This window comes from Halichoerus grypus, chromosome 13 (genome assembly GCF_964656455.1).
Source record: "Halichoerus grypus chromosome 13, mHalGry1.hap1.1, whole genome shotgun sequence".
NCBI lineage: Eukaryota > Metazoa > Chordata > Mammalia > Carnivora > Phocidae > Halichoerus > Halichoerus grypus.
The window spans coordinates 46,527,107-46,552,327 of NC_135724.1; the positions used below are offsets into that span (position 1 = coordinate 46,527,107).

Consider the following 25,221-nt stretch of genomic DNA (forward strand, 5'->3'; position numbering starts at 1 on the left):
TATAGAAAGTAAAGGGGCAGGGATGTGGCAGAAACTGTCCCTCCACTCCCCACCCCCACCTTTCTATTCTAGCAGAACCTAGTGGATTCAGAGGGCATGTGGGGGTTCCTTGATTGTGAGAGCAGAGCCCCTACCCCTGCCCCAGGGGTGAATCACGGCTGGTCTAGATCAGTGATGATCATCCCGTTCCCCTTGGCCAGCGACGGGCATAAAAGCAGACATGAGACTCAGTGAGATTCAAGGGGTTGTGGGGGGTAAGTGAAAAGAAAGCCTTTTGCCTCCCCCCGCCCATTTCTCCCACCTCAAACAAAATGAGTGAGCCATCTGGACTGGAAACAGCTTCTTCAGATCATGAAACAGCAAGCATGAAGATAAAAATCTGACAGAGCAGTTCTGAAGGGCTGAGTCCTTGATGATGCCGAGGAGCTGCTGAAGCAAAGCTCCTACTTCTCAAGAGGGCTCGCGTAGGAAAAAGAAACCTCTCTTTTTTTCCTCTGTTTTTTTTGTTTTTTTTTTTAATGCTCCAGCTAGTCTGGTTTTCTGTGGCTTGCAACTGAGCATGCTCTTAGTCAACACAGGGATTCCAGAAGTGATTTTAATTGGAGGCAGGAAGGATCCGTTATGGAAAGAGCCAGGGAAGAGCATTGAGGCAGAGGGAAGAAGTGGGGTCTGTGATGAGGTCTGAGGATGGTGGGTGGCCAGAGGGGCACCAAGATAGTGGGGAGAGAGGTGACCGGAGGGCACACTTCCAGGGTTGTGACTTCAGGAAGAGGAGGAGTTTCAGAAGCAAAGTGAGGCTCCACAATGATTCTAAGCAAGAGAGTGACAGGTGGTCACAGGGACTTGTCAATTCCACATTCTTTAACGTGGAAATGGGAAAACGGTGCGACCTATAATTTTGATAGGGCTGTAAAAAAAAAAAAAAGATGATACTGACACCAGAAACGTGCAGGCCTCTAATAATCGGTTGTTAGCAAAGAGTCTTGGGAAGGTAAGAGTCTGATGACTCAGTTGTCTTGGGAAGACAAGGCCCAGAGCTATAAAGCCTTTTACAACTAATTAATTGTTAAGGAGAAAGGCTCCCAATATTAGTAGGATATTCAACTTGGAAAATCTTTAGAATATAATCCTTACCCACGTTGGGGTAAAGGCCCCATTGTGTCAGATTGACTTGTTTTGTATTTGGTTACTATGAAAATGTCTTGGCCAATCTGTAAGAATTATTTTAGAGACATCAGGACTTTAAAAGTGTAATATACTGTCTCCTTTAGAATGAAACCATCAATTCTAAAGCAACATATTAATTGATTGGCATAGAAAATTGCACTCAGCCCACTGTTTATAATTCCTTAGGGACATGAATTCTTCTTTTTATCTTGTTTTTTTTTTGTAAGAAAGTATCAAGGCTTCAGCTTTCTCCCTTCAGGCCTGATTGAGATAAATGACTTTAACACATTCATTGTAATAAGGAGCTCTAACATCTATTTCTTAACAGAGAATTCTCTTGACAGATGTATTTGTCTGGTGCATCACCAAAAATCGCTCTGGCCACAATGGTAAGAATAATGTATAAGGACCTAGAGCTGCTACAGGGTGCCCAGGGAGGAGGCCGTCACAGTAACCAGGGAGAAAGACTGACAGCCTGATTTGGGGCCACAGTGAAGACACAAACATGTGGGCAGATCTGAGGTGTGTGTAGGAGGAGGAACTGAAACGGCAGGCTGAAGGGACCAACGATGAGTCACAGAGTTTTGGCTTGAGCACCGAGATAGACAGTGATACTATTTACTGAAATTGGGACATTCGGGAGATGAATCGTTTTGGGTGAATAAGCAGTATTTAGATTCAGGCATATTTCAGCTTAAGGTGCCTAGTTGGTATCCAAGTGGAGCTACAAAGTTGGAGGAACTTAAGTCTGGGGTTGCACACAGAAGAAATTGTGTGCCCAGAGATCTCAGGTGGGGCTCTGGGGGAAAGCCAGGATTTACAAAAGTAACACCACCCCCATTTACAGATAGGGAGCAATCCGTTACCAAAAAGAATAATGCCAACCAATTTTTCTGGCCCGCTACGCTCAATCGTCTTTTGGAAGCTCTGCAGATGTGAAATCTTGTTTATCCTATGGTAGAATCTGCCGCCCCATCCTTCCCGAAAGACCCTCCCCCGATTACTTAGGTACACATACTGGAAGTTCACACTGGCGGTGAGTACCCCGTGTCCGCCGAGGACAGCAAAGCCCCATTAGCTGTGTGACTCAGAGGGTTGAAAGCTAGCCCTATCTTGGGTGACTAAGAGTCCTTTGAAAAGCATGCCTTTGAAAGCAGATGTGGCGTTTGGGTGAAGTTTCAGGGCTTGGATGTTGGAGTGCTCTGAGAATTTTCTATTCACGTGCAGAAGTCACTTGGGGCAAGAGAGGAGGAGCGGGAGGAGTGCTGTGCTGAAGCCCGCGAGCTCACCCATGCGCTAGCGGCTTTTCCTAAACGTGGGATTGGGCTGAGATCAGCTCCACGGAGTGGACAGTCCTGTGTGAGGCGGGAAACAGGCTGAATCAAGTTATTTTGGTGATTAATTACTATTTTCAACTGAAGTCTTTGGCTTAATGATCTAAGTATGCTAATTTGGCCCCCTGGCCCTAGGTAGCTAACTTTACCCCTAAGTGAAAAGCTTCCATCTAGCATGGAAGAACACTTTCTGGAGGAAGAATGCCCACCCACCAGAGGGGAAGGAAGACTGTGTTTTAGTCTCATGTTCTCAGCCTTTTCTTTTCTTTTCTTTTTAAGATTTTATTCATTTATTTGAGAAAGAGAGAGAGCACAAGTAGGCAGAGCGGCAGGCAGAGGGAGAGGGAGAAGCAGGCTCCTCGCTGAGCAGAGAGCCCGATGCGGGGCTCTATCCCAGGACCCTGGGATCATGACCTGAGCTGAAGGCAGACGCTTAACCGACTGAACCACCCAGGCGCCCTTTTCTAACCCACTCTCGATGGAGTGCAAATCAAGCCCCCCCCAGATATTCTGACACTTTCCTTCCCTGTCACCACAGTGCCATTGAAACTCAGGGGGAAATGGAAGGCCGCTATGGATTAGTGGGTCTATGTGGGACTATGCAGGTTGGACTAGTTAGTGGTCCTTCATGTCCTTGGAATATATTCTTGAAGGCCTTCTTTTGTCTTTGAAAACACCAATCCAACTAATAAACAAGACAGGATGTTTCCCTCTTGTGTTTCCTCTTTCATGACTCAGGTTAGTGCAGGGGTGACCCTGGGTGGGTGTATTAAAAAGTAGGTCTTATTATTTTTCAGGTATGGTGAGATCAGAAGACAATCGCCATTGAAAACAGCTTGTTACACTCATGGATCCCAATGGGGGGGACACACCATGCCGTGGGGGGCAGGGGAGCCCATGAGGAGGCATCAGTGTCAGTGGGGAGGCAGGAGGAAAGGGTACAGATGGGGGCAAGAGCCTTCCTTGCGGTTTCTGTGGAAGAAATAGGTAAGGCAGGGTAAACACGATTGGAAGTGGCTGATTTGAATAATTTCGATGGACTGGGGTGGGGGGTTATAGGGCCTCTCCCTAGCTATCTGGTAGGGGGATAGTGGCCCTGAGCGTGAGAGCCACAGAGGAGTGTTGGGGCATGGGCTCTGGACTGCGGGGTGAGCATATGTAGGGCACGTGCTCACAGGTGATTCTTCCACCGTCTCTGCTAATTAGCTAACCCTGGGAGACGCAGTCCCTCCAGGATCAGCAAGCCTGCCCTCCCCCCATGTTGGAGCATCAGAAGCACAGGGTTAATACAATGTGAATCATAGTCCTGCGAGGACTGACCTGCTTCTGATCTTTGACCGGGACAAGCTGGGGCTGCAGAGCACCTTGGGGTAACCTAGGGCCTTACTCCACAAGTCTGTTTCCTCCTATGCTAAACGGAGGAATAATACCTGACTCTTAAGGTAGTTGTTGAGATTAAATGAGATTGTGCAGTCAAGAGGTTAGCACAGTGTCTGGTACCTGCCTTGTGCTCAATAAGTGGTACACGTGTGTTTGGGGTTTTTTTTTAATAGTGTCCAGATCCTGAGCTCTGGTTACAGAAGCCTGAGTTGTCTGGTTAGAGAAGCTCTTGGGCAGCTTTGCTCCTGCAACATGTGATTCTCCTTGTTGGAAGGCAGTTCCCATCAGGACCCAGGGGTTTCTTTTCTCTTTTCAATTATTTTAAGTGCCCAGGGAGTTACTCTGCGTGTAGGTGATGGTGTCACTTTGATGAATCCACACGTGGAACTGAATCCACTTGCCTAGGGAAGCGTTGGACGTAGGAGAGAGGAAGTGGTTCCCTTAGTTTTCACCAAATAGTTGAATAACCAAGCCGTTTCTGAAAGTCTTCCACTGATTGATTAATGGATCAATTTCCCATTAACCCTTAGTAATAGAATACATGATGCTATTGAGAGCGGTGCGGGGGGGGGGAATCTTTACATTTTAGTTCATCTCCCACTTGTGCAATTTCTTTCTTTCCTTCCTTCAGTGAATATTTATTATGCCTGAAGCACAGGGAGGAAGCAATTTCCAAAGTAGAATTTAATGGGAGGACACAGGGCATAGGAGGCTCAGGGCGCCGCACATTTTCTTGCTATGTAACCAGGTTTGCTTTTATTTTAGATTTCTCTCCATTTTTGTGAGTGTGTCAGTGAAATTATTGAAAGAAGAAAATGAAGTCTGAGGCCAGTGAATGCCTGCCCTGGACAGTAATTAGTTGCCTCTGCTTTAAATTTCCCTTTCCTTTGATGTGAGGGCTTTATCCAGCTTCTAATTATTCTGCCGTGTCTTCAGACCAAATGGTGTTAGCGCTTGGATTTGTGGGACAGCTGACAACGCAAAACAGTGTGGATAAAAGGACCTGAAAGACCCACCTGCCAGCTCACCCTCTCAGCCTTCATCTGCTGCAGCAGCCCCAGCTTGTCTTGGTCAAAGATCAGAAGTAGGTCAGGACCAGATGCGGAGAGATGTTCTTTAAAAAAAAGGCCACAGTCTCTCCAAACCTAGTCCTACTGCCTCTCTTTATGTCCCCCGCAGCTTGGCCTTTCCAGTTTTTGTCCTCTTCTGGGACCCAGTGCCAGCTCTCCGAATCAGAGCTCTCGGTTTGAATCTCCACAGACGCTTAAGCTTGCTGAGCCGGAGCTTCTTGGTCTGTTAGATGGGCCAACGGCGCCCACCCACCGTCAGACGGGTTTCTGGAAGAGATCCCAGCGCTGTCCCTGACCCTTGCGGAGCCTCGTCTGGGGCTGCAGTGGCTTCCCTCAGTGTATGGAGCACAAAGGACCTACCAGGCCAATGCACCCTCTCCCGTACCAGGCAGAGCTTTGACTCAAATCCCCTAAAGTAGGCTGGGTCCCATGTAAAGCTTTTTTTTTTTTTTAAAGATTTTATTTATTTATTTGACAGAGAGAGAGAGAGAGCACAAGCTGATGGAATGGCAGGCAGAGGGGGAGGGAGAAGCAGGCTCCCTGAGGAGCAGGTCGCCCAACGTGGGGCTCGATCCGAGGACCCTGGGATCATAACCCAAGCCGAAGGCAGATGCTTAACTGACTGAGCCACCCAGGTGCCCCCCATGTGAGTCTTAAGGAGTCTTTGCCCTTTTTATCTTAGGGCTAGGGGTGGGCCAGATGATTTTTCTTTTTCTTTTCTTTTTTTTTTTTGGCCAGGTTAGAAAACCTGCACAAGATTGTAGCACCAGGCTGCATCAGACTAGGTCTCCAGCCCATCTGCTGAGTCCAAAACCCACACTCTTTCCTCCGCATTTCTGTTTTATACCGTGGGCATGAAATCCCAAGGGACCCACTTTAGTGGCTGAGAGATTAGCGAGAGCTCAACAACAAAACAAACATAAACAACGCAACAACAAAACAAAACTGCTCCAGCTGACACTGGAGAAAGTGCTCGAAGCGCTCTTGGGCTTCCACGCCCTTCAGTGTAGGTCATCATGGCAGGTGGTGCCCACCCCCCTTCCATGGCTTCCTGAGCTTGTCGGATCCCCCTTTGTTACGGAAGCCCCTGTAACTCTGCTCTCCGGCCCCTCGCTGAAGACTAACCTCCTGTGGCCAAGAGTGACAGGTGGGCTCAGACAGGGCAGCATCTACGTGCAGCTTGCTTGCTGTGTGACTCCTGGGTGAAATCAGGATGGATGGGGCGCCTGGGGGGCTCAGTCGGTTAAGCATCTGCCTTCGGCTCAGGTCATGATCCCAGAGTCCTGGGATCGAGCCCCGCATCGGGCTCCCTGCTCAGTGGGGAGCCTGCTTCTCCCTCTCCTCCCCGCTCAGTGTTCTCACTCGCTATCTCTGTCTCTCGCTCTCAAATAAATAAATAAAATCTTAAAAAAAAAAAAATTAAAAAAAAATCAGGATGGAGCCAGCGGAGACACGGCTTAATGATGCCAGCAGAGTGCCTCCTACCATCGCGTGTGGGGCACCAGATTCAGCCATGAGAAACCTGGCAAGTCAGCTTGCAGAGCCTCCTGCTCCCCACTGTCCCCATCCCACGTCCAGCATCAGTTGTTCCCGGGGCGGGGGCCGGGGGTGTCATGGTGGCAGCTCCTATGACCGCTCTGTGTCCCTGAGGTAAAAGCAGGACTTTTAATGTGCTACTTTGCAAAGAAGGCCTACAGCAGGCCGCAAATCAGGGTCAAGATCAGAGGAAGGCAAGGGGTCAGCTTCCCCTTTCCTGACCCACAGTAAGGGTCAGCCTATGAAGAGCCTCGGAGGGGAGAAGAGACGTGAGAGGGGCTTGCAAATGGTACCACAAGAGAGAGACCCTGGGAGTTGTTATCCTGGAAGCTTCAACCATACATACCCTGGGCTACGTAGCCACCAGGGGACGTGACAGACACACGGTCCCTAGCAGCTGATTTTATTCAGAGGGCTGTGGAGTTCCTGGACTGCGTCCCTGGTCTGAGGCAAGGGGACGATCTGGCGGTCCTCCACGTACACTGAAACGTCACTGCAAAGGGCACATTTGGCACACCCTCCGCTGGTGAGACCCATCACACACCACCTGTTTCCGATTCCCCTCCACCTTCTCTGGAACACCCACTCTTTGTTGCAGGTTGCGGACTCTGAGAGGGAGAGACAGAGATAGAGGGAGAGACAGAGATAGAAGGAGAGACAGAGATAGAGGGAGAAAGAGTGTGGGCGTGTGTGTGGGTGTGTGAGTGTGTGTGAGAGTGTGTGGGTGTGTGGAGTCTTTAGGACCCACTACCAACTACTTGGGAGCTAGAAACATCTGCCTTGTTCCTTGTGCCTTTTCCTACTTTCTTTCCAGGAGGGGCCCTGCTAGCGTAATGAGCAGCACCCACATTTCAGTCAGGCTGAAGTACCTTCCATCCCACAAGGGATGCTCTCTTCCTGAGAGACTCATGACTGTGACGGTCAGATGTGGTCGTCTGGGTCCAGGTATCGATGTATCACTGCGATCTACGTGCGCATCCACCCCTCCCCGTCTACCTAAAACAGTATTTAAAGGAGTTCTTCAACCTCAAGACTTTGTAGAAATTCAAAAGGTTTTGTTGAAAAGGACACTGCAAAATGAAAGCTATATTAAGCTGTAATGAAATGAAAACCACAGTTAAGGAAACATGTATAGAACAAAGTTCAAAAGACTTTCAGTGGCCACCTCTTACAACATTCCAGTTGTTGCTCACCAAGCAACTGGAAAGGACTCTTCCCTGAACATGGCTGACATCAGGGGATCTGGATCCCAGCTGTTTTTGGGAATCGCTCGGGCTGCTTTAAAAATGACTTGATGTCTTGCCTCACACAAGGTCAGATCTCTGGGGATGTCTGGGGTATAGACATCTGTATTGAAAAGAACTGCCCAGATGCTTCTGCTGCACAGTGCAGATTGGGAACCCCTGGACGAGCTAAGCCAACCAGGCTGTGAACGGAAGAGGGTAAAGAACCCTTGGCACCCAGAAAATGGAAAATAAAAACTGAAGGGGAAAAAAAAAGCTTTATTCTTTATTTCTCTACCCATCTAAGTATTAGTTATGTGAGTCAGTGCCACCAAAAACCTACCTAAAAACATCCCACGAGAAGCCCCACGTTCTCCGCAGTAACCGTTGTACATATACCTGGCAAGCTGATCCTCATCACGCTCACAATGCCCATTGACATTTTGGTCTCTTGTCCTCAAGCCTCCTCCCCCAGACCACCTTATCTCCTAAATCTCTGGGAAAATAGAAGCTCCCTAAGTTCCCCATGCACATACAGCACCCCTCTCCACCCACCCTCACCACCTCTCCTCTAGGCTCAAGGGAAGAGCGCTCCCTCCTTTTATCAAGGCCACTCCCTCCAAGTCCATTCCCTGCCCCCTTACCTCTTGAGCAGCATCAAATACCCTCCCTCTGCCCTTCATCTTTAACTTCTCCTTATAAACTGACTCTTTGCCAGCCCACAAAACACTCTATTCTGCCTTCTTAAATCAAAACAAAACAAAGCAATCCACCTCAATCATATGTTCCCCGCCCCCAAGTTCTTTCTCTTTTTCATCACCATCAAGCTACCTGAAAGAGCAATTTCCATGAACTGCTGATACTTCCTCACCTCCCATTCACCCCTCTTGGGTCTCCTAGACTCTGTCACTCCACTGACATTCCCCTCACCCACTACCTCTTTCTTGCATAGTCCAGTCCCTCACAGCAGCTGGCAGAGGTCGCCATGCCCCAGGACTTGGCTCCTGCCCCATCCGCAACACTCTCTCTTGACCTGCACCTGCCTTCTTATGGTCGCACTTTGCCCACGCAAGCTACCTGGGGTTCTCGTCAATCCCCCTAAGCCATGCTCACTCTCTTCTCTGTGCCTCAGCACATGCTCTTCCCTCTGCCTGTAATGTTTTTGCCTACATTTTTTATCCCTGAATTACACACAACTTAGCTTAGATGGCTCCCCATTCTCTTTTGACAGGAAGAGTTATTTCCTAGTTGAGATGAGAGGAAAAAAATGGCTTCCACCACTGGGCAGCCCCATGGGCTCTCTGACACTTTCTGTGCCACGCTGATAGACGTCCCCCAGCTGTAGCAGCTCAGAAAGTTGATTTCATCATTCTACTATAAAATGACACTAGACCCTTCCTTAAATGCAGATTCTCGAGCTGAAGCATAACTGGTTTGGATGCTAGTAATAGGATTATTTTCTAAGCAAACCTACCTATTTGTAGAATCATAATGGAGTGAAATGTGGAGTCCTATTTAACGCAAGTACTTGTTCTATAATTCTGTATTTCCCACATTTGCTTGATTAGGAGAATCACCTGCTATATTGATTAAAAATATAGATTTCTGGGCCCCACTCCTACCTTGGGAATCAGAATCTCCAGGGGAAGAGCTCTCTTACTCATGAGTCTTTAAACATCTCATTATCTCCTAGGATGTAGGTTTGTGACTTATGGATAGCACGGCCAATTACCTGCCCATTACCTATTGAAAAAGCAAGAAAGACCTTGCTGGCTGAACTGGAGAAACTGGAACATTTGAGCAACGTCTGAGTTCAAGGCAAAACTAAATGCTCATTAAGCTTCCTCCTCATGCATGGGCTCTTGACTGGTACCCTTCACTCCTGCCAGGATTGGGCTTCTCCAAATGCATTATCATTTTGCACAAGGCATGTGGGGGAGTGGGGAGGTGAATCTTTGTGGGTCCCAGTAATCTTTTTCTATCTCAGTGCTGTCATGGCATTGCAACAACTGTGGTTCGAGTTTTAGGGCATCTGGTTCTGTGGGTTCTTTACACTCACAGAGAGCACAGCTAGAAAACACATAGAGTATGGGCAAAACTTAGGACAAGATCTATGGGGCGCCTGGGTGGCTCAGTTGGTTAAGCGTCTGCCTTCAGCTCAGGTCATGATCCCAGGGTCCTGGGATCGAGCCCCCAGTTGGGCTCCCTGCTCCGCGGGAAGCCTGCTTCTCCCTCTCCCACTCCCCCTGCTTGTGTTCTCTCACTCTCTGTCAAATAAATAAATAAAATATTAAAAAAAAGAAAACTTAGGACAAGATCTACTCTTTAGAGGGTGCCTAAAGTTTGGGGTCCCCTGAAGCTGAGCTGAGCAAGAATTTGAGTACAGGTAGTTTATTTAGGAGGTGACAGAAACACCAGTAACAAGGGAGGAAGGGGAAGGAGGAAGACACAGAAGGGAAGGCAGCCGATGAAGTGAGCTCTCCAAGCCGGTTTCCATTCTGGGCGATCGGAGAGGAATCCTGCTGGAGAAACTCAGGCAACCAGTATAGAACACGTGCTTCCAACACGGGTGGGAAAAAGACACCAAGTCCCAGGAGTCATTGGTAAGGGGCACACCTGGGGCCTTAATCCCTGCGCAGCTGGCTGCACGAGTGGACACAGCTGACTTCGGCAATCAAAGGAAGGCCTCAAAGAAATAGGGGTGCTGGCATTTGGAAGTCAGGGCGGCTAGCCCTGCAGGGGGGAGAGTGAAGGGATATGAGCTGGCGACAGGCCGCGTCTACTACACTTTCTTCCCCTGAAATACATGCTTGCGTACACAGCAGTGCTAGAAACCCAGGGGGAAGTTGACTTCCTCTACTGTCTCTCTGGAATGGCAAATCAGGAAAAGTGATAAACATAAGCCACAAATAGAATAGGAAATTTCCTCATTAGGTTTCTGGCTTCCATACTCTTGGACATTTGAATTCCTTTCCTAGAAAAAAACTAAAGGCATAAGGAAGCATCCAACTTCTGATACGTCTGTTCCCTGTTTTACATTGTTAAGAGTAGGTAACACCCACAACGACGTGCTAAAACAGTTTATATTCATCATCTCATTAAACTTTCTGAGAAGCTTTGTGAAGTAAGGGATATAATTTTTGTCCCTCAAACTTCTAGAATATTCTAAACCATCTGACAGAAAGCTTGCATGCCTGAAACTCCATTGAAATTATAGGCCCAAGAGAGCAAAAAGTGGCTCAGATTCACATGACTTCCAAGAGCAAAGGTTTTTTGTGAAGGTGGGGGGGGGGGGTGGCTTTTCCAAGGGGCTTCCCTCTAATTGTGAGGAAGTGGGAAGAGATGGATTATGGGGAATAGTAGAGCAGGAGACAAACCCCACTGGGATCCGGACTTGTCAGGAGCTGTCTCATCAGCAGCTGGACATTTTGGTTCAGGAAGCAGCTAGAAGTCCCACGGCGCCTCAGCCCGCAAGAGAGGCCTCTGCCTCACCGAGGACATCCCAAAAACATGACATTAAGGATCGCATTCTCTGTGGACGGCACTGCAGTTGAATGCTAGATATGCTCACTTATTTTTCAGAGCACAGACGGCTTCTGAGGAAGCTTATTTCCTATAGGAATAGTAAGTACCCACTGACATTTGTCTTTTGAATGGACAACATGCCAAGCTACGTCACCGAATACCCAGCCCCATTCGATCTGTCCAGGAATGCACGCTCCCTGAGTGTGAAATGATTAACATTACTGATTAATTAGCAAAAGCCTTTTGAGCCAGGGATGGTTTAATCAGTAAGTGTACGCTGTGCTGTGTGCATTCAGGAAGACCAAGAAATGCTGCAGAAAGTTCCAGGCCTTCACCCTCTGAAATTCTCAATTCTCATTTTATCAAGGATTCCATGTAGAGTAAAATAAACCACACATTCAAAATTTATGGGGACTAAAACCTTCTGGCAGTGGAAAGGTACACTTCACATTCTGAGGTCATAGAAGTCTTTATGAACAAAGGAGAAAAAACCATTTTCAGTAAATAGTATTCATCATCTCAGGACCCTGCCCTCTGGGAGAATAATTGTTCCTCACCTCGAGGATGATTAACAGAGATATTCCAATTTGGTCTCTGCTTTCCACACTCAGGCATGCAGACATTATGCTCGCATTTCAATGCTGAGGAATTAAGTTATATTGTTTGGCAAATTAGGGAACTGGAAACATGACGCATCTGTCACCTACCACTGGTGCTATTATTGTGCTATTATTACCATTATCACTCATGTTAGGAAAAAAGAGTTTCTGTTTCGGATTTCTCCGTTGTGGGGGGAGGGGCAGGGTGAGGAGAGGGATGGGGGCTCGAGCTTCTACCCATTTAAACCCTAGACATTTTGCCTCAGCGAATCCTTATTAAAGTTTCAATCACAACGAAAGCAAACTTACAAGATGGGGGGGAAGTAGCCGCTGGCTGGACCTGTGGCTGAGGTCCGGTGGCTGCCCAGAGAGCACAGTATGTTCTTCAGATCCTCGGATGAGGGCCTTGCTCCTTTCTGGAAGCAGGTGCCAAGCCCGGCCCTGGTTTGGAGCTCTCTGAGAGTAACACGTTCTGCATAGCTGGCTCTCTGCGGCTCAGCACTAGTTCTTAGGGGCAAGTGATAGAACGGCCCGTGTTTTAAGGTTTCAGGTGTTGTGCAGAATTCCCCATCAGAGCCCAGGAGCTGACCGTGCATTTCCAGGTGCTGGGATTTGGGCTCCGATGAGCCTGGAGCACGGTGGCCGTGTGTGAGCTGGCGTGCTCCAACAGCCGCTCCCCGTCTTGAAGGCCAGGGCCAGATGGCGGTGAGTTTATAGTTGGTGGCATCAGACCCTACGGTCAGTTCAAGAAGATGCGAATGTAAGCCGATACATAACCTTTGAGGAAACGACATGGCAACAGTTACAGCCACAAACATAAAAGTGTTCCTCCCCTTCGACCTAGTTCTACTTCTGAGAATAAGAAAACAAATAAATGAGTTTATCTTCTGTGACATCTTCATTCTAGTGTTGCTTATAATCACAAAAAGTTGAAACAACCCCGTTGTCTAAGTGGTTGGAGGTTGGTTAAATACATTATGATAAATTCATGTGATGGCATGTCCTATAGTCAAAGACATGGGAAAATTCACCATATACTTTTTAAAACCATAAAAAAATATATACAGTATGACTGCAATTTTGTAAGGAAATACATGCGCATTTAAAAAGAATACAGATGTCGTACTAAAGACCTACAGATTTCTGAGTGATGAGCTCTGGGTGATTTTCATGCCTTTCTGCCTATTCTGATTTTTCTATAGTGAATATAGATGACATTTGTATTCAATTGCTGGCTTTAGGCCATCATTCCTGAGAAAGAATCTGGTCTATCTGGGCTGGCACCGACCCACCCGAAGTTGGAGACCAGGGAGCTGGGAGAGAGACAGGAGTCCATGTGGTTGGGAGGGCAGAAGATGCGGCCTGGGGATTTTGTGGTACAGCATCGCCAGGGGAGTGGGCAGAACGGAACTGAGTCAAAGTTCTCTGTGGGGAAGTGAGACCACTTCCCACCTGGGAGGAAGGAAATGTCAGCATGTTCTGCTCAGGGCCAATGTCCTCTGCCAGGGGGTGACTGCGAATGTGACAAAAGCTCAACAACCCTCGTACTGAGAAGTGAGGTCAGGAGGTGCCCTGGGAGGTGCTAAAGGAAGCAGCCCATGAAGACACGTGACTGCTTCGTAGTCACGTGATGCCCCCGGAAGTGACTGATGTCCAGATTGTTGTGCTGTGCTGTTGGTCTTCTCACAGTCCGGGTTTCTCACCCTCCCCCGCCCTCCTGGACCAAAAGGAAACCAACTGTGGACCTGTCACGGTCAGCGAGCCTACTGTCCCTCCGGAGCCTCCTACCCCAAGGTCAGCCCAATCCGGGAGGGACTTTGAGCCAGGAAGAAGACACCAGTGATAATACTTGTATGGCACTTTACGGTTTACAAAGAATTTCCACGATGGTTCAGTTGAGGAGCTGTAAACATTCCTTTCAGAGAACACGCATGTACAGTCTGGGAGGGGCACGCCGAGGGCTGTTTCCTTAACTGTAATTCCATCTGTGACACCCTCGGCTGCCTTCTGGTGGCAGGGATGACACTCGGATAAGGCGGGGGGACAGCTGGTCTTCAAGCTCCTACCAAAGGGAAGGAAAAGCGGTGGTGTCAGTGGATTCGCTGTCCCTTTCTAATGAACCTAGGAAGTGCTAATGAATGATCAGCACTAGGAAATCACTTTCAGTTAGGTTAACACCGGAAGCCGGAAGAGAGAACCACCCATCTGGTGTAGCTGGTGCCAAGGCAGGTAAAATGGAGGCTCTTCATGCAGACTCAGTGTCTGGTGGTGATTGCCTGATGAAGTTTTCATTGGGAGGTCCAATGTTTTCAGAAAACACCTAACTTAAGGTCGTGCAATTCAATGTCTGAGTCAGCACAGCAACCCTAATGCGCACCAGCCAGCCTCTGTTGAATGCCCTCTGTGATGGGGAACTTGCTACCTCCCCAGGAGAATATTCCACAGTTGCGTAGGTGTGGTAGCTAGAAACCACGCCCGCAGGCCTGCAGTGTGAAGAGCTCGGGGTTGAAGGGAGTGTGGCTCCATTCCAGAGGGGGGAGGGCAGGGAGCAACAAGGATACCATATAGGATTACTATGTCCAAATTTCAGAATTATTATTTTTCTTCTGAGGGGCAAATACCATGGAGAAGACACAAAAATGCTTACATAATCTTCTTCGTTAGGAAGAGTGGTGCTGGGTAATAATAGTGGTCTAGTGCATGGCTCATTATTTTGTCGGTAAAACCAGAAGCAAGTCCTCCTTCTTATCTGTTAGCTTGTCATGCAAAGCTCTAATTATAGGATGTATAGCCACCTCAGCTCCCTCCTAGACAGTCTTTGCCCTCAAGGAATTGATAATCATAATTGAGACTTGGTTGGTAGCAGACTATATGTGGGAAACCAAAGGGAAATAGAGGTTCATTAATTCGGTTTGTTAGTTATTTACTATTTTATGAATATTGTGTGTCTCCCCAGTAGGACTGAATATTCCCTCAGGGTAGGAATTACTTTTTCTGCCTGATTGTGTGTCCAACATTGAGCACACACGGTACCTTGCCGGTATGTGCGTAACGATCACCTGCAGAAAACTGTGTTGTAGGTGGCCCACTGAACACGTGCGGAGGAATTAGTACGATTAACAATGCCCATCGAGCCATCGGTTTAATGCTAATAAAACATCATCATTTAAAGAGTACACTGCCTTTATTTAACCCCATAAGTTATAACCCCTTAACACATGTACAATTTTTGTGTTTTTAAAGTGCTTTAAAAGATATTTATTTTTTTTTAACAGGTGGAAGATAATGTTCTTTAAAAGACATTTCATTTTTAGTGGGAAAGGAGATTACCAAAAGCATGTAACAATTTGTTCATCATCTTCAAGAAATGGGATTTCTATATAAAATACACATGGAGCACTGAGTGCCAAGATGATGAGTATGGGTGGTCAGAATTCAAAATGAGACTTGCTAGCAACCCGGTCTAGAGGGTGTCTTAAGTCAAGAACGATCCTGCGGGGAGAGAGAGAGGTGTGTTGGGGAACCGGGCTCTTGGAGGTGACTTCCCTTGCTGTGTGATGGGTTTGAGTTAGTGGTCAGGACAGCCATTCAGACTGACAGTCCCCTGGGTGCCCACGGCTTCTGTGACAGGGACGGGAACGTGGTTCACTTGAACATTCTTCAGACAGCCAAAGAATGATTTCCACACCGGGAGCTTCAGTGTCTTCAAACCGGCTTCAAGAGAAAAGAAGAGGCATTCAGTGGATAATTCATACTGTCAAGTGAATGTACCCAATTTAAAAAATAGTCTTCTTCGAGCTCAAGGGACCGAGGGTCTCGGGCCACCCGGTCACCTCCTCCTTTGAGCTGGACCCCCACACCCCGGCCTGCTGTGATAAATCAGCAACAAGGCTACTCTTCAAGTTCTTCAAAGGAGCCAATTCCACAGCCCCAATCAATAAATAATAACTCTGAACTCTTGTGCTTTTTAGGGGTCATGGAAGACCCATAAAATTAACAAATCATTTGGAGGAACATAAAAGAAGGAAGAATGACAAGGCTCCTTCCAGGCAAAATTCCAGAACCTGCATGATCCTCCCATTCTGGCCCCCCAAAGCTTAATAACTCACCAGTAAAACTAAACACCTAGAGAGGAGAGACCAGTTTCTCAGCCCCTTTCCTGATTCTTTGCTGATATCAGGCTTCTAGGTTAATGCAGCCTCTTAAGAGGGGCTTATAAATGATAGGCTTGGGACAGAAGAAGCAGCAGTAAGATGGCCTGGGCTAGACAATGTGCCCATTGCTAGCAATTGGGTTTTCCCATGTGTTGGAGCAAAGGGCCTCTCTGTCTCCACCATTCAGCCAACCGCTGCCCAGCTAATCACCCATGGGCAGGGGCACTGGGTTTGCTGGGTTAAGATGGACATGTTAAGAGCTGACGTGGGGCAACACAGGTGTAGAAGAAGCCAAGACGAGAGTTACCTGGGACACCTCCAATGTGTAGTGGCTCAGGAGTGCTGGCAGGTGGGAAGGGGAGCCGTCCAGCTGTGTAGCTATTCTCTGCGTCCAGCTCCAGGTGTAGGATGTGTTGTTTTATGGTGACTGGGGGAAAAGGAAGCTCGTCAGGTCAGTCCCCCGAGGAGAGCCCTGCCCAATGTTTAATGTCTATGCTAGGGTGTCACCACGGGCTTCTGCTCAACTCATTCCCACGAGAGCGCTGTTGGTAGGAATTCGGTCAACCTAGACTCAAATTCAACTGATTTCTCAACACCAAGTGGTATTTAGGTGTTCCACATATATTACAGAACTTAATCCTTAAAATGAATCTGTGAGGAAGATATGATTACTCTTCTTTCCCAGAGAATACACTATGACTCTCAAGCATTGAGGAGCCTGACAAGACAGCTTGGTTGTAAGTTGAATGAGTTGGGAATTCCGACCCTCCGCTCCAGAGGCCATGTTTATTTCATGCGATCTTAGCTTCTTTCCAGGGAGACGCTGACTTCTAAAAACGGAGTCGCTTTTGACCCTCCAAATAAAATTCCTCCAATATTAACAATTGTAACTAATCGCCATGGAGTTAGCATTCCAATTAGACAGGGAGAGACTAGCTTTTTTATAAAAGGTATTTTAGCCAATGTGGTTTAATGTATCTCCAAACTAACATGCCCAGGTTATTCATAAAACAGCAGATTCCGTTTGGGAGGCTATGCCCATTCTCCACCCAGTGGTGTATCTACATCGCTTGCTGTAATATTAAATGGTGGTTGAAAAAAATAGCCCAACAATGAACTTCAACAACAGTAAGAGCAAATACCTACTGGGCACTTACTACATATTGGACCCTGCTGCGCACTTTACATACATTATCCCATTTGATTTTCACCCCGGGAGGTGGACGCTACTTTTCCCTCCATTGTGCAGAGAAGGAAACTGAAGATAAAGAGCAATTAAGTGGTTTGCCCAAGGTCACTCAGGTATGGGCTGGAACTGAGATTTGACCTTTGTTCTTTTTGATTTCAGAGCCAAAATCTAAATCATAATGTTATACTGCCTTGAAAACAAACAGAGCTTATCAGTTTTCTGAGCTAAAAAAGAAAGAAAGAAAGAGAGAGAGAGAGAGAAAGAAAAGAAAAAGGGAAAGGAAAGAAAAGAAAAAAGCAAATCCTGTGTAGGCGACGGAGGACGGGCTGCAGCGACCCCGAACGGCAGCGGTACGGCTGGGGCTGACAATGGACGTGTTCTCACCGCTGTTAACCCACCGGGGCTGAGCCTGGTCAGACGCTAATGGACTGAGGAGCTGAGGCTGCCTCTGGGACATTCAAGTCCAGAAGGAAAGGGAGACTGTTTCAGCGTGTGACCAACAGGCCACCGGACATCGTACCTGTCACGGAGTGCCACCGTCCGTCACACAGAGACCGCTTCGGTGTCACCGATGTCAAGATCCCACCTGCCTCGCTGTCCACAGAGGCCGTGACCTGGAACACACGTGCATTTTCCCTTCAGAAGGGCTGGTAGAGCCAACTTCCCTGGCTTCTTCCCTTCCCGACCCCTCCCACCGCGCCAGCCCCGGAGCACTTTAGACATAAGCCCCCGCCCATACCAGGTGACCATACGGGGGCCAGTGTTTCCAAGAATCTCTCGGCTGCATCCCTCCTAGGCAAGCAAGCTGCAAACCCAGGGCCCAGCCTGAAGTTGTTGCCAAAGGCCATGAGCCCTGTCCTCCCAATCCCAACCCCTCCCCTGTCAGGCTGAGCTCAGAGGGCACTGACGAGCACTGAAGACCCTCCTCAGCTATTAATACGTGACGGCGGCTCTGTTTAGAAGGATGTGAGATTTGGAAGGCAAAAATGCTGGCTGAGGCGCACACCGTGCTGCAAGGCCCAGACAATTATAAATAATTCCATGAATGCATGCCTTACACAGGGGTCTTGTTCAAGGAATTTAGCGAGCTCATGGATGGCATTTGACTGGGCACGCAGCAGGGGTCCGGCACGCATGCTAGGGTGTAGAATTCTGCATGCCCACTCTGGGCCAGGGCCAAGGGCTGAAGCAAGGTGAACGAATGCGAGGACAAAAATAAGCGAGCTGGTAACTAATTTGCATTAATTTGCATGTAGCTAGCCCAGGCAATTTTCCAGCTAAACAACGTCACTGCCGTTATGAAGGTCATCAGGTCTCGATTTTTGTGTGCGTGATTGTTTCCTCTCCAGAAGCCCTCCTGGAGCCCCTCCCGTCCCCTGAAAAGCCAGCCTTCTCTCCAGGCCAGCAAGCTGCTCCTGCCTCTGGCCTGAGGCCTTGCTCAGACTTAAAGGCTGCATCTCAAATACAAAGAGTTCTAGGAGTTTGGGCTCTTTTATCTTCTGGGAGTTTTCTCCTCACGTTAATAAGCTGTGGAAGGGTAGAGGTGAAGGAAAACTGCTTATTATGGCTGAACAGAAAAACACAGGCCCAGAATGGAGCCACTCAAGGCAATTCATCAAACCAGTGCTGAAGACCTAACCTAAGTAACGTCTCAACCTCCCCTAGAAACGTAGTCTTAATAGATCAGTCAGGAATTTTCTGAACAGCACCCATGACATTGTAATCTGTCACATGGGCCTTCTCCAGCACCACGCCCCCAACCCCACACCCTGAAAGTTAGGTGAGGTAATCCACCTACTAAGACCCCCTGCCCTTCCCCTAATGGAAGGTGACCTTGCCTGGAAGAATCCTTTCTTTTCCTTTTCTAATGACTTCCTTGCCCCACCCTCATTCCTATAAAACCCTTCCATTTTGTACAACTCAGAGCCCTCCTCTACTTGCTAAATGGGATGCTGCCTGATTCATGACTCGATTAATAACGTCAACGAGATCTTCGAATTCACTCAGTTGAATTTTTTCTCTTTAACATTATCATGATTTGCTCTTTGCCTTGAGGCCTTCCTGGAAGGATTTGGTTTTTAAAAGAGGTTTTGAAAAGGAAAGAGATAGGACCCCAGGGGTGAGAGTAGGGTACTGACCAGGCCCATGCGGGATGGGCAGGAGGCCACAGAAGGCTACACTGAAAGAGGATTCCATGCCAAGCCAAAGGAAGCCTGGGGAGGAGACCAAGGGCCCAGCCTGGCTGCAGAGGCCAGAGATGCTGGTGGGTGGTACAGGGACCATAAGGGAAATCTGAAACTGACTCAGTAGACACCAAGCCATGGGCATAGACCTGGTGTAGACAGCTGTTGGGCATAGACCTGGTGTAGACAGCTGTTGAGAACATCTATCCCACAACTCCTGGCACTGCCCTTAGGAATAAAAGTAGAGATGTGACAAGGGTGAGGGGGAAGAGAGAAAAATGAACATTTATTGAGTATATGACAGTTCCTATTCTCTTGACAAAAGCCCTAAGATATAAGCATTATCATCCACATTTTAAAGATAAAGAAAGTGAGTCTGAAGTAGGTTAAGTAGCTTCCCTAGGGCCATATAACTAAGTGGTGCAGGTAGAATTCAGCCCGGCTTGTTTGAGTTTTCCCAGTTTTAAAGATGATGAACAGGAAACATGATGACCAACTGACTTGCTAAAGGAAAACACTAAGTTAGCCCTGAAATCAGGTCTCTTAAAACAAGATGGGATCCCACTCCCTCACAACGCCCCCTGCTGTGGTCTCCGGAAATGAAGGTGGTTCTAACGGAAACCCACAGACCCTGTCATCACACGGTACGCACCTTTCCGGCCTCCATATAAACACATAAGTGCCTCCCCGGCTGACTCCCAACGTGTATTAGGATGCCAGTGAGGCTTCTTGGGCGAATGCTGAAGACCAGCTTAAATTCGGGCCCCAACAGCACAGAGTTAGCTTTCAAAAGAAAAAAAAATTAGAACATCATAATTCAAGAAAAAGGACCGAGTTCCTCAGACTCCAAGACATAAACTCTTCCAAACTGCCCCTTACCTAGGATGACATGACCTCCTTCCTGGGAGAAATAAATGCCTTTCTCCAAAGAGCCGCCCACGCAGGGGGACACACCAACGCTCACAGAAGGGGTGTCCAGGGGTTTCAGATCCAACCGAAAGTTCCTCAGGCATCCCACAAAGCTGCTTTGGGGGAGGCTCTGCAACCAAGCGGAAGAGAAAGCAAACTGCATTCAGCCACACCTCCCAGACACACTGGGGCAGCCAAGGTTAAGGGCAGGGCAGTTGTCTGCAAAAGCGGGCAGGTAGGGGGATTCAACCATCCTGCCGGAGACAGGTGGGCCTGACGGTTGTATTTGGCTCCCTGCCCACACTGCCAAGAAAAACCTGCATACCAGATGTCCAGTGGGTGGCTGAAGTTTGAGGGGGCCACCAAACCAAGCAGTGTGTGTGCAGACGGCAGGGGCGGTGGAGGCTGCTGGCCAGTGCTGGTCAGGGACCTGACCCTGGTCCGCACAGACGGGGCTGTAACAGGGGAAATTTCCGCCTTACGGTGTACTTAGCTCACCGTCTCTTTGCAGGTACAAACCACTTCTGAAGTTTTCATGAGCCTATGTGATTGCTTAATGCAGGGCAGCTGACTGAAAAAGAGGCCAAAACATTCCAAAAATAATAAAGTGTAAAAAAGCTTCCTATATTGTTGGGCTCAGTGCACCACCAACAAATCACGAATGCTGTGGAGTTAAAATAAGACACAATGCGTGGCATCGGGGGCATGCGTGGAGCACCTACAGGTGGCCTGGAACAAGGGCTCCTCACTTGGGGCCCAAGGATGCACCTCTGGGGATTCTGTGATCCCTTAAATTATATACCTATGTTCTCTGTATGTGCATTTTTCTGGGAAGAAAGACTGTAACTTTTAAGAAACTTTCAAAAAAAAAAAAAGAAAGAATCACTGAATAAAATCCTTAAACTCCCTTCCAGAATAAATGCTTTTAGGACCCTGGAATCCTACACAACAGATACAGTATATGATAATTTTAAGACATGGTGATATTAGAGACGCATATTATCAACGATAAACTACCAAGTGGACTCGGCGATGAAATTTTTAGTTTCTTAAGATTTACCATCTAATACAATGAAGAGCCTGTATCTGAAACCAAGCTCAGACTGTCCAGCGAAGGTCATCACCTAACACTGGATCCCTAATGGCAGACTGCAGATTTTGGTTTCAGAGGCAGACGCTGACTGGATGTTGTCTGCCCTCTGAAAGGATATGGAGGAGAGTAGTCCATGGTTTGTACCCTCAAGGGGGAGGAATGCTGCAAAAAGAAGCTTGGTTTGTAAGAGTGATATACATGGAGTACTATGGGTTGTCCCGTATATTACGATGCTGAGTGTGACTTATTCAGGTCAAAAGAATACCCATATTGTGCTCTTGAATAGCAACCCCACCCTGTGATTTCTCTGAGAGGGAAATAGGTATAGAGGTTACAGAAAAGCAAACATTAACATTGAGGATTCTCTTTGGCAATTAATGTTATCTATTATATATGTATTATACCATATATCACATAGATATTACACTATATTATGTAATATTCATTACATATAATACATATGTATTATTATGTACAGTATTAATATATACTGATTATATATAACTATATTATATATTATAAATATATATGTATATTATATGTATAATATAAAATAAAGCAAAACAATACTTTCTGACTTGCTGGGGCTTTGGCCCAAACCCCAGTGCAAAACTCAGGTGGGCCAGGCTGAGCCTATGCCCAGGCTGAGACATAGCGGCCGAGGCTAGGCCAGCCTGACCGCCTAGAATCCAAGTTGGCTGAAATTTCCTCTTCTAATTATGTCCATTTCCAGGCCCAGATTTGAGTCTTGGCCCTTCCTCCCTCACTGCAAGCAAACATCACAGCAGGACAGGCCAGCAGCCCCGAGGAAAGGGGCAAGAGGGGCTGAGCGTGGGGCAGCACATTCAGGCGAGGGCGGTCCTAGGCCTGAACTGTCGACAGGACCATCTTCCTTCACTGTGTGGGAGTGAAAGGCAAATCAGGGAGAAGACAGACAGCTGCGTGTGGTGCCCCATGTAAGGCAGGTGAGGTGGGGGCTCTGTTGGCATCGGAGGAGAGAGGAGGGACAGGGCACTCACGGAGCCCAGCCTCGGAGCCATGGCCACATCGAAACCTTGGCACTTTCCTAAGTTTGGTTCTTGAGATAATTTTATTTCAGACACCAAATAACATTAAAACACATATTCACTTATTAAGTTAGTCCTTTTTCACTTCCCTTTCTAACTTTCTGATTAAGACAAGGAACACATTCTAGTTTTGCGTTAATATGTCTTAAATGCCACTTATAATTACCTAATATAACGATCACTTGTCAAACTCTTTTTTTTCTCCAAATGGAGTACAGGCACACTATCTGACCAGACTTTAATAACACTGTTTTGTTTACATATATTTATATTTATGGTTACCTACTCTTTATGATAAAAAAATACTGGGTTTCCATTTATGGGGAGACAAAAACATCCTTTAAAAATAAACTTAAATTTGGGGCGCCTGGGTGGCTCAGTTGATTAAGTGTCCCACTGTTGACTTCGGCTAGGTCATGATCTCAGGGTTGTGAGATCGAGCCCTGCCTCTGGCTCTGTGCTGGACGTGGAGCCTGCTGAAGATCCTCTCTCTGCCCCTCTCCCCCCAACAAGCGCATGCAAAAACAAAACAAAACAAAACAAAAACAACAAAACTTAGTGAGTTGACCAAGAGCAAGCCATTAAGTAATTTTTTTACCTGTGTTTGGCAAAGATGATGAAGGTGACACAAATTGCTAAAGTTTGGAAAACATTATCTTAAACAAAAATCGCCATCTACAACCTAAAACCTATGTTTCTGCATTCCCTGGAAGAGAAACTAACAGATTCCTATCTGTAAAGCCATGGAGAAGCCCTAGATTCATTCTTCCAGGCCTGTGTGTCAAGCTGAACCTTAAAAGTGAAGGGTTGGGGGGGTGCCTGGGTGGCTCAGTGGCTTAAGCGTCTGCCTTCCCAGGGTCCTGGGATCGAGCCCCACATCAGGCTCCCTGCTCAGCGGGGAGCCTGCTTCTCCCTCTCCATCTCCTTCTGCCTGTTGCCCCCACTGCTTGTGCTCTCTCTCTTGCTATCTCTCTGTGTCAAATAAATAAATGAAATCTTAAAAAAAAAAAAAAGTGAAGGGTTAGGAATGGGGATCATTCTCTGTGGGCTTTGGGACATTAATTAGGTATTTTAAAAAATTATTTAAAATATTTCAGATTCTTGAATATCTTGTATCTTATATAATTATAATGATTATATATTAAAATGTTTTTAATTGAGATATAATTGACACATAACATTATTTTCAGGTATACAACATAGTGATTCTCTCTCTCTCTCTCTCTCTACATATATATATATTTATGTATATGTATATAGTGGTATGATTACCACAATAAGTCTAGTTAACATCCATTGCTACACATAGTTACAAATCTTTTTCTTCTTGTGATGAGAACTTTTATGATTTACTATCTTGGCAACTTTCAAATATGTAATACAGTATTATTAACTATGGTCACCATGTTGTACCTTATATCCCCAGGACTTAATTATTTTATAACTGAAGTTTGTACCTTTTGACCACCTTCATAATTATATCATAAGGTGAATTATTTTTATATATGATTTTAAAACGTAACTATTTTCTTTTGCACCAAATGCTCACCATGCTAAGTGTACTTACCGTCCATCACCAAAGTTATTACAATATTATTGACCATGAACCTGCTGTACTTTTCATCCCCATGACTTATTTATTTTACAACTGGAAGTTTGATCTCTTAATCCCTTTCTCCTATTTGGCCCATCCCCACCTCCCCTTCTGCCAACCACCAGTTTGTTCTCTGTATTTATGAGTCTATTTCTTTTTTGCTTGTTTGTTCACATGTTTTGTTTTTTAGATTCTACATATCAGTGAAATTATATGGTATTTGTCTGATTTATTTCATTTGGCAAGATAGCCTCTAGGTCCAGCTCTGTTGTTACGAATGGCAAGATTTCATTCTTTTTTATGGCTGAGTAATATTCCTCTGTGTGTGTGTGTGTGTGTGTGTGTGTGTGTGTGTGTGTGTGTGTGTGTGTGTGTATCGCATCTTCTTTATCTATTCATCTATCAGTGGACACTTGGGTTACTTTCATATCTTGGCTATTGTGAATAATGCTACAATAAATGTAGGGGTGTATATTTCTTTTTGAGTTAGTGTCTTTCTTCATTTTCTTTGGGTAAATACTCATCAGTAGAATTACTGGATTGTATGGAATTCCTATTCTTAATTTTCTGAGGAACCTCCATCCTGTTTTCCAGAGTGGCTGCAGCAGTCTGCATTCCCATCAACAGTGCACGAGGGTCCCTTTCCCCCACATCCTCACCAACACTCATTATTTCTTGTCTTTTTGATAACAGCCATTCTGACAGGGGTGAGGTGAGATCTCGTTGTGCTTTAGATTTGCATTTGTCTCATGATTAGTGATGCTGAGCATCTTTCCATGTGTTGATGAAGCATAACTACTTACCTTTGGCTTCCCTGAGGGGGATGATCCCAGGTAAACTGGTGCTCTGAGGCTGATGGTGGTATTTCCAGGCAAACTTCCCTCCTGGGCCCTCAGACCATCCACAACTAAGTGCCCCTTCTCTCCATCTTGCCCAAACACCACCTTAAGAGTAAAGAAAATATATTAATCATGTTTTACCTCTGACAATTGGTGATGTATTTTATTACTGGTCACAGGACATTTTTTAAAACAATGTATTTCTGTTTCTTCAAGGAGCTTTAAAAGATCAGAAATTTTTTCCCTAGTATTGTCATCATCATCACCATTTTGTGAGATTATGTTAGATATTGAAGACAGTAAGCTAGAAAAGTGAGCTTTATAAGAAGGATTCTTTGGTGCGCCTGGGTGGCTCAGTT

The 25,221-nt window shown here is 46.6% G+C and overlaps 1 protein-coding gene across 2 annotated transcripts in view; it reads right to left on the minus strand.

The window, feature by feature from the left end:
* Positions 1 to 14,999: 14,999 nt before the first annotated feature.
* LAMA3 (laminin subunit alpha 3) overlaps positions 15,000 to 25,221 on the minus strand; it is a 256,665-nt gene continuing 246,443 nt past the window's right edge. For both annotated transcript variants that reach the window (XM_078060502.1, XM_036098118.2), the window contains 6 exons: positions 24,827 to 24,967; positions 20,240 to 20,399; positions 20,013 to 20,143; positions 17,698 to 17,791; positions 16,296 to 16,415; positions 15,000 to 15,548 (listed from right to left, as the gene is read on the minus strand). In XM_078060502.1, coding sequence (XP_077916628.1) covers positions 15,403 to 15,548; positions 16,296 to 16,415; positions 17,698 to 17,791; positions 20,013 to 20,143; positions 20,240 to 20,399; positions 24,827 to 24,967 — 792 coding nt within the window. In that variant the 3' untranslated portion in view covers positions 15,000 to 15,402. The remainder of the gene's footprint in view (positions 15,549 to 16,295; positions 16,416 to 17,697; positions 17,792 to 20,012; positions 20,144 to 20,239; positions 20,400 to 24,826; positions 24,968 to 25,221) is intronic.